Genomic DNA, 14,898 nt, shown 5'->3' on the forward strand with positions numbered 1-14,898 from the left:
ATGTGACACCTCGCTCGAGGGATCATGGAGGCAGGGGAGGTGTCATGGAGTCCTGAAGAGACAGAGCCGATCAGCACCAAAAGCAAGGAAATCGGAGTTGTGGTTGATTTTATACAAATTTCTAAAGATTTTAGTCCTTTTTAGTCCAGTTTATATTGGTAATTGAAGTCGGAAACAAAATAGATACATTGTAGCAAGATTTGACACTTTTATGAGTTCACAAGTTTCGGTTCCATTGTTCTCCCAGCGGGGAGCCGTCAGCAGCTTGTCAAGAGGTTAAATGAGGCGTGCAGGAGCTCGCTGAGCTAGCTCTGCCAAGCGAATGCATGGTTCTGATTGGGTAGAACACAGCCATTGAAAGGAATAGGGAATACAGCTTCGTACGGTCAACCCACAGTAAAGATAGATCGGGAAAGAGGCATAAGAATTTGGGCTTATTTTGCCCGTAATAGCGGATCGGTGTAGGAAAGGGAAAAGGCACTTTATTTATGGGGCTTGGGGTAGAGTGTGGTGCTTGTGTAACGGTGTGGGGGCTGAGGGGTCCACGTGGGGCTGGGTGCCCTTGAGGTCATCGCCTCAGACCCTCTGGTGACCGGCGGAAGGGTGAAGGAAGGCATGCCCCCCCCTCCGTATCACTCCTCGAGATGTTGAACTTGCTCCCAGCTTCGGAGTACCTGGTATAAAAGAGACAACTCTAAAAAAGTCACAGTGCTCCAAAGCGTCACCAGTTGCATAAAGTTGCTTTAGAGAGAGCATTCATGATCATCATTATCACATTACAGAATTGCTTGGCGACTAAGCAGTGAGCAGCACACGGAGATAAGGGGGAAAGCAAGTACTCTGCAGCTTGTGCCTCTCCCATCCCTGTGCATCATGAGTTCAACAAGTACAGAATGTAATGCAACCAAGCACAGCAAAAGCAAGAGGGGCCGTCGCAACACCTAAGCAAGACCTCATAATACTCTGGACAAGATGATAGTGGGAACTGCTTCTGAACCCTGTATCCCCTCCTCCTCCTCCTCCTCTTCCTCTTCCCTGCCATCTACTTCCTCCCTGGCCTTACCTTTATTACAAACTGCCCTTGCTGGCTCCCCTCCTGATTCAGGGCTGAGTTTTATGGAACAATCTACTCCTTTCGGTGATAGCAAAGGAACTGAGCAGCAGAAGATTCAGAGAAAGTATTGTGGATGCAAGACTTATTGAGAGAGTCAGAACTTACAGGGTTAAGAAGTTCTGAGTGACGCCTCACATTCTTGGAGGCGTGTTTAGAACACTGGGAGTGTTCAGTATCTCTGAGAGAGAGAGACACACACACAGTGTGCGCTCAGCTCCGGTTTGCAACGTACCGGGAAAATGAGTTGCGTGTCACCGGGATTTACGATCTGTTGATTTGTACGAGATTAAAGCTCTTTGTAAGATAAGGAAGACACCGAGCGTCTGCCTGATTTATTGAGCACACAAGGCTGCTTCTGTCGCTGTGCTACGCTCTGCTAACTGCAGCTGGAGGCCCCGGAGGGAGCAGAGACACGCAAGGAAACGTGTGGGCTCCAAATGGGGCAAGCGAAGCTGCCAATAAAGTTCTCCAAAGGTTATGGAAGGTCAGCTGACGCTGTGAAGCAAGCCAAGTCCGTGCCGGTGTGTGCTGAAAGAAGAGACGCTGGAGAAGCTGAAGCCAGCTGGAGCTAGCTGGGGAGCTGTGCCTTTGATCGTGAGGCAAGAAGCCAGCTGGGAGGAGCTGTGCTGTACCGGGTGCTGGAGAGCTACTACTGTTTGTAAGTAAGCTGGGCCCCGGGGGAGAAGATGGCAGAGAGCCATGAATCGTGTGCAGTCCCTGTTGAAGAGGTGGACGGGAAGGAGCCCTGGGTCGCGTGGCAGGCACTGAAGGTTGCAGTGGGAGCCACACCAGAGGGGGCCAGATGCTGCACAGACGCTGCAGAAGCTGGGGAACGCCCAGAGAGTCCAGCAGGGGCTGTGGCACGCCCAGGAAGCTCAAGGGGGGCTGGAAGCTGCTGCAATGCTTCGACACGCCAGAGCGATGGGCAGCTATGTGCTGGAAAGCTGCTGAAAGCTGGGAAGAGGAAAGCAGAGGCAAGCTGTTCCTCTGGAGGCTGTGCACCCAAGGTTGGGGGTGCAGGCCAGAAAGGCCAGTCCAAGGGTCTTGAAAGTGCCAAGGCTGTTTGGCAGGAGCTCGAGAAGGTTTGCAGAGAAACCACCAAGCTGGAAGCCAAAAGCCATGTCCCCTGTTGCAGAAAAGCCTCAAGGAGTGCTGCTGGCAAGAGTGGGGGGGCACTAAAGTCCAAAGGCAAGTTTGTAAAGTTTTCCACTCGTCGCTGTTTTGTTTGCGGTTCCCCTGAACACCTGCGCCGCTGTTGTCCACAGAGAGAGAAAGGGCAGGAAAGTCCCAAGGACATTTCCCATGGGAACCAGCCCGGGAGAAGAGGCCAGCGTGGGAAGTCGCAGGGACGGCCGGAAGGGGAAGGAGGTGCTTATCATCTGTTTGCGTCAATGGCTGTTTTGAAAGACACCTGTAAAGGCCCCAAGGAGGGGGGCAGAAGGAACTCTGTTGCTAAGGCAACGAAGGACAGTGTGCAACGTTGGGTCATTGACTCTGCTGCTAACAGACATCTCGTGCCTGAGTCACCTGGTGTCCAGATAAAGAACTGCAGAGCTGTTTCAGCTGGGAAATCAGTGTGTTTTGCTGATGGGTCACAAAGGCTTGTAAAAAAGTCTGGGAATGTTTATCTTTCTTTCCTGCAGGCGCAGCTGGAAGTCTACGTGGCGCCGGGACTGAATTGTTGTCTTTTGTCTGTAACATGTCTTTTACAGGAGGGGTATATGGTTTGTTTTGAGAACAATGTCTGTACAATTTCCAGGGGGGGAAGCAACTGGTACGTGTTGAGAAAAATCAGAACAACCTCTTTGTTCTGGAATCACCACTGGAGGAAAAGGGAGTGGGGAATGCTGGGAAAGCAAACATTCACACTCATGTTTCATGTGCATGCGTGTGGCACAAGAGGATTGCACATGGGTCTTGTGATGACTTGCAGATGTTATCAGAATGCACCAAAGGGTGCAAGGTAAGAGAATGTGGTGAAACCCTAAGTTGCAGGGCTTGCAGGAAAGCCAAGAACAAGGGATACAGTTATCCCAGGGTGGAGAGAGTAACCACAAAGCCTTTTGAGCTTGTGCACGCAGACCTGTTTGGGCCTATGCCTCAGCCAAGTCTGGGCGGAGCCAGGTTTCTGCTGATTTTGCTCGATGATTTTACGCAGAACTCCTGGGCTTTTTCGCTGAAATCGCAGGAGGAAGCAACGCAACTGATCAGGGATTGGGTTGCGGCGGTGGAACAGAGGTTCTCCACCAAGGTGCAGGGATTCAAGTGTGACCGTGGTTCAGAGGTCACTGGGTCTGCTCTAAAGAGTTTCTTTCGCCAGAGGGGGATACGTCACAAGGTGACTTCGCCTCAGGAGAGTGGCGTGGCAGAGCTGAGGAGTAGGGCTCTGGTTCAGGTTTCAGAGATCCTATTGGGTGACTCTGGGTTGCCTCACAGTTTCTGGGTGGAGGCAGTAAAAACGGCCAATTTCACGATGAACAGGTGCTACAATGCAGTGGTAGGTGACACCCCATATTTCTTGCTCAACGGACAGAAGCCGCAGGTGCATTTCTTCCGTTCGTTTGGTTGCAGAGCCTTGGTGCCTGTACCAAAGTGGCTGAAGCAAGAGGGTGGTCCAAGGTACCAGGAAATGATCTTCTGTGGGTATGAACCCGCGACCAAGGGGTGGAGATTTGCATACCCAGAAGGTGATCAGACCAAGCTTCTGGTCAGTAAGCATGCTGAGTTCAAAGAGCAGCAGGGAAGTAGGTCAAGGCGCAAAGTCAGCCATGACATTGTCTCAGATTGTCTGACTGAATCTGAATCTGAGGAGGAGGGAGAGCCAGGTAATGGTGATCTGGTCGATGATCAGGATCAGCACCAGGGGGAGGCGTCTCCACAGGTTGTGAAAGGAGTGTCCAAGAGTGAGCCCTCATCTCCTGTTAGAGTGATGGAGAAAGCTCACAGACGGGTCAAGTCAGAGGGGGAGTCGTCTGATGAAGAAGACACACTTGCTGGCCCCAGTGGGTCAGAAGAAGAACCCCAGTTTGTGCCCAGGCGGTCTTCACGGGCAACAAAGGGAATTCCACCTGAGAGGTTTCGAGTCACAAATGCGTGGGTTGGTCTCGCACAGTGCGAACCAGAGATTTGTGAGGAGACTCAACAGGCAGGTGGGAAGGTGTGGGACACACAGAGGTCTGTAAAGGTGTGTTCACAAGTCCTCTCAGAATGTGATGCGAGAGGGGGTATTGAGAGAGTCAGAACTTACAGGGTTAAGAAGTTCTGAGTGACGCCTCACATTCTTGGAGGCGTGTTTAGAACACTGGGAGTGTTCAGTATCTCTGAGAGAGAGAGAGAGAGAGAGACACAGTGTGCGCTCAGCTCCGGTTTGCAACGTACCGGGAAAATGAGTTGCGTGTCACCGGGATTTACGATCTGTTGATTTGTACGAGATTAAAGCTCTTTGTAAGATAAGGAAGACACCGAGCGTCTGCCTGATTTATTGAGCACACAAGGCTGCTTCTGTCGCTGTGCTACGCTCTGCTAACTGCAGCTGGAGGCCCCGGAGGGAGCAGAGACACGCAAGGAAACGTGTGGGCTCCAAATGGGGCAAGCGAAGCTGCCAATAAAGTTCTCCAAAAGACTCGCTCTGTGCAAGCCTGTAATCAAAGGAAAATAGCTGCTGCAGCTGCACAAGTAGAACCACGCAGCCTTAATGATAGAAGTATTGATGTGGAAGTAGTTGACCTCACTTGTGAAACTTCAGAATCTATAGTTGTTGATCTTACGCAAGACGATTCTGTTGTGCTTATTGGAGAGAGTGGGCAGCAGCCCAATAGAGAGTTCAGATGTCAACCATTGTCTGACAGCCTCATATTTAGTGGTGATGGTGATAGCAGACACACACAGAGTGGTGCTCTTGCCACTAGAAAGCTCCCCAGAGAAGTGGGAAGGAGGGAATTTGCAAGATCCTCAGGCACTTTGAGTTGCCGAACTTGCATAGACAGCTTTGCAGAGATTGTGCAAAGCGGACGGCTTATAGTGTCAACAACATGTGGCTACATCTTCTGTAGTCAGTGCCTCAGCAATTTTCTTAGGCATGCTAACTTTTGCCCAATTTGAAGGAGGAAACTCACTCCAAAGAAGTATCATCCACTTTATATGTGAAGACATGGGTGTTCCTGAACACAGTCTAATGTGGCCTTCATAAGCATGAGTGTACTCCAAAGAAAACACAAAGTATATATGACTTAAATATGACAGTTAGCAATTTCACTTTTTCCCAGTTGGCCTCCTTATAGTCCAGTTGTACTGTTTCAGCTTCATTTTGCTTTAAGGTTTTTGCAGCTCACATTTTTTGAGGTCTGTAGAAGTTTGAAGAACAGCTTGGAGGATATGTCTGCTGTTGCCACATTGCTTTGTGCAGATATCTCATTTCTGTTCTAGTTCTGTTGCTGCTTTGAGAAAAGACTGATGTCTAGTGAACTCACTTATTCAAGACTAGGCAATTCATAGTCATCTATGATAATACAACCTGCAGCTTCTTTTTGCAATTTGCCTTGTAAAAAACCAAAGCCAACCACTCACCGATGGAAGTCTTTTCCACATCTACTTGTTTTTTAGTGGCAAACACCTCTTTCTGTTGATGTAGCCCTAATAAAGACCAAGGTTTATAAAACACTGTGGCTCATTTCTAACGCTGCATGCATAAATGATTTATTACAAATAACTCTTGGTGGTCTGAGTCTTCTCTTTAATAGAATACAGCCATCATGTTAGATCTGAACAGCTTTTCCTGTCCAGGCATATGCTTATGGAGCAATTCATAATGGACTCCGTACCAAGGTTGCCACTTGGGGCAGAATCAAATCGAGATGAGCTAAGCCATTTATGTGAAACACTCCTCAAATGGTTGGAAGAGGATAAAGTAATTATCTGCTTTTCGTAAACGCTTTGCTGTGGGGAAGCTGCATCCATAGGGCCATGTTTCAAGCAGCAAGCATGTAAGACTTGAACCTCGCATGATAAAGTCAACTTGAGTTGCAGCATCTCACTTTCTCAGCCCTGTTACGTATTCATAGTGGAACTATGAATGGCTTGACATGTTAAACTTTTAGATGCTGCTGTACTAATAGGTCTAATTGCTTTAAAAAGTTTTATGTTGATAAGTCTTAAATTAAAGACTTTCTCTTAAATGTATAAAAAATGCCTTCCAGTAGCACCTTAGAGACCAACTAAGTTTGTTAATGGTATGAGTTTTCATGTGCATGCACACTTCTTCAAATACATGAGCACACAAAAGCTCATACCAATAACAAACTTAGTTGGTCTCTAAGGTGCTACTGGAAGGCATTTTTTAATTTTGTTGCAACTACGGCAGACCAACACGGCTACCTACCTGTATCTTAAATGTATGCCATCCAATCTTCCGTTGGTAGAAAACATGGGATATCCAGCTAATCAGCAGCATCTTACCAGGCCTTAATCTGCGAGGTATATGGGCTGCGGTGAGTCTCATAATATTTCCCCCCATGTTTCTTTTTTATTCCATTTTAATGAGTCTCGTAACATAGTGAAACCTCACCCATTACAGCTTGGAGGGCCAGTGTTATGCTTCTAGTTCAGCATTGGATTGAACACCTTTTTTTAAAAGGGAGGCTTCCTTAGTCTCCCCTCAGCCTGCTGCAGGGGCCTAGCTGCACACACCCCATATTAGACTTGCACATAGCCTGTCAATCATGTGGCATGGTTAGGACTTCCACAGATGGAATTGTCTCCGTGAACATGGGCTGTGGGGATCAAATACTCTGTGCAAATGCATCTGGTGTTACCAAAACCTATATGCATCCCCCAGCTTTCGAGTGGAGGTTAAGACAAAGTGCTAAACGGAATGTCATTTCCATTCATCCTTACCATCACCGTTTCTGTTTTGTTTGCACAGACACTCTTATTGAAGAACAAATTACACTTTGCCCAGGGATGGACCTTGGTAATATGGTGCCCTGGGGGGTGCAAAATTTGTCACACACCCTGCCCCTGCCCTCCTGGTGCCTTCCAAAAGCCAGGCAAGGGAGGTGTCAGGCTTTGGGAAGGATGCACAAGGCTCTGGTGGGTCCTAGAGCCCTCTCATCTCATTCCCAAAGTTGGGAAAGCGCTAACTAGGCTTGGGGAAGGAGGCAGGAAGGCTCCCTTTTGGCCCCCACATCCTGTGCAGGGGAACAGCTTCACTGCCCTAACTCCACCTCTGCTTTGCCTCTTGTATCAGTTACCATTAAGGCATTTTACCCATTGGAGAAAGTTGCACAATGTATTTTTGAGGTCACTTATTTGAGTCATGATGGGAAAATCTGAATTCCTGTGCAGAATCCTTAATGTGCACCAGACTGGAGGGGTACAGCAATCACTACTGTTGGACGATGCTGTATGGAACCTAACACTTCACCAATCTAGTCTTTGCATAAAAGTTCTATCAAAACTATGTGTTAGGGTGCCTCGGCCCTTACACAGTTTCCTGAATCCTTGCATTGATAGGTTTTTTATGGGGATGGGGGTGGGTTGTCTAGTGGCAGATGAAAAACGGCACCCAAGTTAGCAAAATGCAGTAACAAAAATTACATCTGCATAATGGACTGTTCATGATGGTAGGCAGCAATTGCCATGTGATACCATGACAAGGATAGGAGAATATTTAGCAATTGAGTCAGAACTTACAATTGCCATATTCAGATGGGTTATTACATGCTATTGTTTGACTTGAGACTGGACACCTCCCCCACAGGACACTATTACTTTTGCGGTACATAAATAAAGCCATAGGCGGACTTCCGGGTTAGCGCCATCGGCAATGGCGGAGTTCCTCTGACCGAGAGGAACCTGCTCCGCGAAAATCGGGTCTTGCCGCCGCGGCGAAGGCGGAGACCCTTCAAAAATCCCAGGCGGAGGAAGCCTGGGAACGTGGGATTCGGCTGACACCAGGAGCGCCTCCCCTACTCTCAGGGAAACCCCTTTTTCGGGGATCCGAAGCGACGTGGGGTGAGCGGCGCGGTGTTTTGAATCGACCGCTATTTTTACGGAGTGAAGCCGCACAGCCGTTGCCGGAGAGCGCTGACCTTTTCCTGTGGACAATTGGACTCTAAACAAGTACCCGTGAGTAGAACGGAAAATTGGATTAAGAAACATTTTAATTTGGCACTGAAGCGGGAAGGTTCTAAACAGGAAGTCCGCCTTCCGCTTTTGTAAATAGACTGAAGCAAAAATTGTGCAAGCTAAAGTCTGGAAAGTCATATATAAAGGTCTAAAATTCCTCCAGTTTTAACCACCAAAACCCCTCTTGGAAGCAGGAGTAAAGAGGGGGAATTTTGATTGTTCAAGCCTGCAGGAGAGAGAGTAAAGAAAGATAAATTTCCACCGTCTCAAACCTGGGAACGGGGTGTCAGAGACAGAGATTTTTGGGGAAGTTCATTGACTGTGAATGGAACGTCTTTTGACAGATAGTTAAAGAAGAGAAACAAATTGATTACAATGTTGCCTTTTGCATTTAAAAGAAACAAAAAATTTGAAAAATGAAAGTAATTTTCTTTTGTTGGACCTGCTTTCAAAAGATGGATACAAATAGAAATTGTCTCCTCTAGAGGGAGCTTGTTAAATTGTTGCTGGAGTCGATCTGGGGATTTCACAGTTGTGGAGATTAGGATCGTCGGACCAGACTCTGACCTTGAATAAAAATGTGTTTGGAAGAAGTTTTGGTGCTTGCTTTTTGCAAGACAAGCGCTTTGTTGGAGCAGATGCATGAGAAGATGGATTTGATGACTGTTGCAGTCAAAAATTTTGGACAAACAGCAAATATTTATACAGAAACCATTCAGAAACCAACCCAGGAACCTGTTTTGACAGAGCAAGTGCAAATGCAGAAGATAATGGAGGAGGTTGCTGATGAACCTCAAGTAACACAAATGGAGAGACCCGAGGCCCTGCAGGAGCATAAGCCGCTGTTCTTGAAGACTGAATTTGGAATGGGCCAGGGGGGGTCTGGAGTTGTGGGGGCCCTTACTTTTGGAGGGACTTTGAAACATGCTTTTAAATACTCTCTGGACTACACTGCTGACTGTGGGGAATGGGACTGTGGGGAATGGGCTGATCTGCTGAGGAGAGACGGAGATATTTTTGAGTTGGAGTCTCCCCGAGACCTACTCCTCAATGAGAAAGGAAAGAAATTAAGAAAGAGATCAACAAAAGACAAGGTAAAGTGCAGGTATAAACAAAAAGAAGATCTGCAGAAGGGACATGGAAAAGGCTTAAGAGCCTCGGACATAAGATTACCAGGTTGATGGACTAGATGGAATGGACAGTAAGGACTGACATAACCCGAGACCAGGAAGAAGAGACGTTGGATGAAGATTGGAAGAAAATTTTAAAAAATTTATTTTGGGAATTAGTGTAAAATTAATGAGTATTAGGGAAAATGTTGGAATGAAACTATTTGGCTTTAGTAGAAATGATATAAGGAGTTATGTATAAATAAGTATTAAGTTTTAAGCTTTAAGGTATTTTATGGTAAGATAAGGTTAAAATAAATTAAGGTAAATTGAACGACAGAATATAGTGAAAGATGGAAAGGATTTGCTGAGCTAATTAATAGGTTAGACTGTTAAGACAAATTACCCAATAAAAATTGAGAAAGATGGAAAGAATTTGCTGAAACAAATAACTAAACTAGAATACAAAAAGGGAGGTGTGAGGAGGTCGATGAAACAAGTAAATGAAAGACAAAGATATGGAAAATTGGATGTGTGCTTTTTTATTGTTATTGTTGTATTGGTTTTTATGTTTTTTTTCCCTTTTTTATGTATTGTTATGTATGTTTTGTTAGATTTTTTGTTGTTTTCTTTTCTTCTTTTTTCTGTAACTTTTGAAACTTCTAATAAATATCATTTAAAAAACTAAATAAATAAAGCCATAGGCTATGCGAATAACAGATGGAAAAATTGGCAGAATTCTCTGCTAGGTTTTGTGACCTCTACCATTTCTCAAGGACAGGGTCACAGACATCTGAACACAATTTACCTGCATTTAATAAGAAACAAGTTCTTAAAGGGCTGTCAGTGTTTATTTGAGGTTTTCATTTGGTGATGTATATATAATTAATGTTTGTGAGGTGCCCCCTCCCTTTTTACTTGCTCCTAGCTCCTAGTCAAGTAACGAGTTAATGTTCTGTAATTCACACAGAAATCTTCAGCACCACATGGCAGGTGTATCTGGTACTGAACACTTTTTGTCTGAACAGATTTAAGAAAAACACAACAGCTCTTGGTATTCAACGTTACCTGTTTAGTTACTCTACTCTGAATTCCCTTGCTTAGTTAATCTAGTTCACTTTTCTGCATAAACAAAACACACTTTGTATCTTAAACAAAACTCCCATCAGGATTCCAGTAGGAACCAGTTTTGAAAGCGGTGACCCAAACCCAGTGGGTCTATTTTTGCTTGCACTAGAAGACATTGCCGAACTCCCTTAATCATGGTGAGTGCAAGGGTGTGCATAGATTATGTTGTAATCTATGTATTCACACATCATCATTGACTTTCTGACTTACGGTTGCAAGATGCTTGTGACCATTGCTTCATTTCTCCCACTTTGATCCTGGCACAGGAAGCTTTGTTTTCCCCATTACATCTGGTCATGGTTTGTTGCTCCCTAACAAGCCACAGTCGGCAGGCCAACCATAAGCAGTGATTTAAGATTGGCTGGCAATTGTTGCTTATTATGATAAGGCCACAGCTTCTCCTGCTTGCTCCAAAACAGAACAGAATGAGGAGCAATTGGGCAGCATGTGCTACATAATACATTATAAAATTACTCATTATGACCGCTGTATGTTTACAGTGTCTAGGAAGCTGCTTTGCATGGAATCAATCACAGTCTTAACTTAGACTGATCTGCATAATAACAAATCACCATTTCGTAGGGAATGCATGTTTTAATGCTGTGGAATATCTGCCTGTCCAGTACGTTTCCTCTGCGCAAAACCTCTGTACGTTTTCTCTGCGCGAATCCTCTGTGGAAGACGTCTTCAGGCAGTAGCAGAGCTGAGCAGCAGTTGCCGCCGTGTGAGAAGAAGGAAAGGAAAGTCCACACACTGTTCTTGTTCTCTAACAGCGTTTATTTACAACCCAAATTTTCCACCCGAACTTGAACACATCTCGATCTCTCTCGCTCTTGGTGAAAAGTGAAACTAACTTCACACAGACAAAGAAACTGCAGCTTCCATTAGAAGTTCCTCCCCAGATACAGGACACTCAGGAGGTTTAACCCTTAACCACCACACTCCACACCCCCTCTTGTCCTGCATCTGGGGGAATAGGCATCACCACTTACCCCAAACACAGACCTTCACAGAACTCTCCACGACGCTGGAAGGTTAATGGTTTCGTAAAACCATCAGCGAGGTTCTTGGCCGAGGGACAGTACTTCAGCGCACCTAATCCCTCTCAAACGCTCTGACACACATTCTGAAAACGGATGTCTAGGTGTTTGGTCCTGGCCTTAAACTGCCCAGATTCTGCCAACTTCAGGCAGCGCTGATTGTCTTCAAAAACAACGACAGGCAAACAGCTCTCCCAGCAGATCTCTTGAACCAAACACACATAGAACTCCAACTCTCTGCAAACCTCAGAAAGCTCACTGAACTCAGCTTCAGTAGATGAGAGCGCTATGAGACTTTGCTTCTGGGACATCCACCCAACCAAGGAGTTCCCAAACTTCACCACTAGGCCGGACACAGCGCGTTCTACTTGCTGACTATCTTTCACGTAGCTCGTCTCCATGGGTGTCCTAACTCCTGCACACTCAGTCATTCTGAACTTCTGAAGCAGTTGCTCAATCTTACCCTTCTGGCTGAGCAAAAAGCTTCCATCTTCAGTTCGAGCTACCTCTACGCTAAGGTAAGATCGAACAGCTCCCAGGTGTTTGAGCTTGAACTGTTTACCAAGCTCCTTAGCAAACTTCTCCACATGTTTACCTGTCTGGGCCATATAAAGAATATCGCCAACAAAGACCAGGCTCGCTTCCTGTGTCTCTCCTGACCCTTTAAGGTACAGACAGCTATCAGCAACACTTCTCCTGAAACCTAACTGCTCTAAGACTTCATTCAGACACCTGTTCCAGTTTCTGGCAGATTGACGTAAACCATAAATAGATTTATGCAATCTCCACACAATGCCTCGCCCCTTGGCCTCAAACCCTGGAGGAGGAAGCATGTACAACTCCTCCTGGAGGTCTGAGTTCAAGTAGGCGACATCCACATCAAAGTGGTTTACCTTCCAAACTCTTTGTGCAGCAACAGCTAAGAGCATGCACAGATTTTCACTTCTGGAAGTCGGAGCATACACTTCTGTGAAATGCACTCCCTTCTGCTGCGTGAACCCTCTGGCAACTAACTTAGCCTTGTACTGTGGTTCTCCAGCTTCTGTGGGTTTAGGGCGATAAACCCAACTACTACTCACAGCTTGTTTGCCAGCTGGCAACGTTGCGAGGGAGAACACACCTAGAGACTCCATTGAGCTCATCTCCTTCTGCATCGCCTCATGCCATTTGCTGGCTTCTTCCTGAGGCAGCTTCTGGACATCCTCAAAGGTTTCAGGTTCACACCTAGCCACACCAACCCACACACTTGTGGCTTCAAACCTGTCAGGTGGCTTCCCCTTCGTAGTTCTCGCTGATCTCCTCAGCGTAAACTCTGGTACCCCCTCTGACCCACTAGGGCCAGTCAGACCATCCCCAGTGTCAGAGAACTCCCCTTCTGACCTGCTGCATCTTTTGAACCTTACAGCTGGACCTGTGGGTGAGGATGGCTCACTCCATAAGCAGCAAAACGTGTTTAGACCCACCCAGAGATGCCACTGGCATGGGTCCACACAAATCTGCATGAACTAGCTCAAAGGGCTTGCTAGTTTTTCTGCCCGATCTGGGATATGAGCATGTTGTTACCTCGGATTGCTTACAGGCCCTGCAATCTAAGAACTTATCAAATCCCTTAAAGTTGCACCCCTCTGCACACTCTCAATGGACGTCTCAAACAATTTCTGTCCAGACACCCCGTCCCCAGGTTTGGGACGATGGAAACTTAAATTCCTTTACTCTCCTCCTGCAGGATTAAACAGTCAAATCCCCCCCCCCTTTCCTCCTGCTTCCAAGGGGGTTTTATTGGTTGTGGATGCAGGAAATTTCCAACTTTAAAACAGTTTTCCAGGCTATTAGATTGCAAGGTCTTTGCTTCAGTCTATATACAAAAAGCGGAAGGCGGACTTCCTGTTTAAACCTTCCCGCTTCGTTGCCTAATTCACAAATTTTACAGATTTCTTGATCCAATTTTCCGTTTTTACTCACGGGTACTTGATTTAGAGTCCAATTGTCATCAGGAAAATGTCAGCGCTCTCCGGCGATGGCTATGCGGCTTCCCTCCGTGGAAATAGTGATCGGTTCGCAGCACTGCGCTGCTCACCCCACTTCACTCCGGAGCCCCGAAAAGGGGTTTCCTCACGAGTAGGGGAGGCGCTCTTGGTGCTCTGCTGAACCCCACGTTCCCAGGCTTCTCCGCCTGGGATTTCTAGTGGGTCCCCGCCTTCGCCGGGACGGGAAGACCCAATTTCCACAGAGCCCGTTCCTCCGGTTGGAGGAACTCCGCCATTCGTCGTTGGCGCTAACCCGGAAGTCGAGGCCAGAAGGGTTAATCACCAGATTAATCACCAGGAGGAGTCCTGCTGAGGCACGTCAACTAGGACCTCCCCCGGGCATCACCACGTGGGGGCGTGCCATGGGCCCACACCTCCTTAGGCTTAGGACAAGGCCACGCCCCCCAGAATCCTTTACCGGACTACCCTTGCTTGGGGGAAGGTGATGGCGCTCCTTCCCCCTTCATTTGCATAACAATAGGACAGTACCCCTACCAATGCCTAACCGCCACTCAAGCCCAGGCTCACCACCAATACCCTCAAACCTGTAACCAATCCCTAATCCCTGATATAATATCGCTCAACCAAACATCATTTCCCGCATCAGAAAGATGTACGCCATCATCTCTGTAGAGGGCCACCTTGGTGTACTGGATCTCAGGATGGTCAATGACTCATCCCCCCAGAGCCGCCACTCTACGTGCCACAGTACGTTGCAAGATCTTTCGGGCTCTATTCACCGCAGCAGGGGAGCGACAATCTCTCCATGTGCGCCTTTCTAGTAAGGATGACCACAGAATGCTAATGCTGGGGTAAGAGGTGAGTAGCTCCTCAAAGTCGCTGAATATATTCTATTGCAGATCAATAGTTTTATGATAAGCAAGATCGTTTTCCCCAAGCTGTATCACCAAAGCGTCTGGAGGGCCCTCAATTGCCACTCTGTTCTTAATGATCGGCATGAACTCGGCCCATCGCATCCCTCTCCGTGCCATCCATATCACATCTGTGCTTGGCGGCAAGCCGAGTCTTAGCCCTAAGCCCGTCATGGCAGCCCGCTTTGCAGCCCAATGCACGATACTGTGGCCCATGATCCATATCCGAATTCTCGTGTCTCCTAGGAGGGGAATGAAATGACATGGAAAGATCAGGAGTGCGGCCGCAATCATTGAGTCTTTCTAACATAGGTCTTGTAAGCATCGGATTTCCAGTGCCCCATGTCCTTAAGTCTTTCCGCTGAGAGGCCCATGTGTACGGCAGTAGTAGCCGCCCCAATCCTAAAAGAATGGGCTGCAAACTCTGCAGCGTTGAGGCCACAAGCCGCAATTGCCATACGCATCACCCGTGTAAATTGGTGC

General features: G+C 47.0%; 2 protein-coding genes and 1 long non-coding RNA gene across 3 annotated transcripts in view; 2 read left to right on the forward strand and 1 right to left on the reverse strand.

The window, feature by feature from the left end:
* Positions 1–1,027, reverse strand: part of LOC310753850 (E3 ubiquitin-protein ligase RNF4-like) — a gene marked incomplete at its 3' end in the record, with an annotated part of 45,636 nt that extends 44,609 nt beyond the window's left edge. The window contains exon 1 of the mRNA XM_083595211.1: positions 942–1,027. The remainder of the gene's footprint in view (positions 1–941) is intronic.
* Positions 1–5,215, forward strand: part of LOC310753851 (E3 ubiquitin-protein ligase RNF4-like) — a gene marked incomplete at its 3' end in the record, with an annotated part of 45,636 nt that extends 40,421 nt beyond the window's left edge. The window contains exons 2-3 of the mRNA XM_083595212.1: positions 973–1,183; positions 4,725–5,215. Of these exons, the coding sequence (XP_083451338.1) occupies positions 973–1,183; positions 4,725–5,215 (702 nt within the window). The remainder of the gene's footprint in view (positions 1–972; positions 1,184–4,724) is intronic.
* Positions 1–14,898, forward strand: part of LOC310753880 — a 292,571-nt gene that overhangs the window by 136,041 nt on the left and 141,632 nt on the right. The window lies entirely within an intron of this gene.

The sequence above is a fragment of the Podarcis filfolensis genome, assembly GCF_964270895.1.
Source record: "Podarcis filfolensis genome assembly, chromosome: W".
Lineage (NCBI taxonomy): Eukaryota > Metazoa > Chordata > Lepidosauria > Squamata > Lacertidae > Podarcis > Podarcis filfolensis.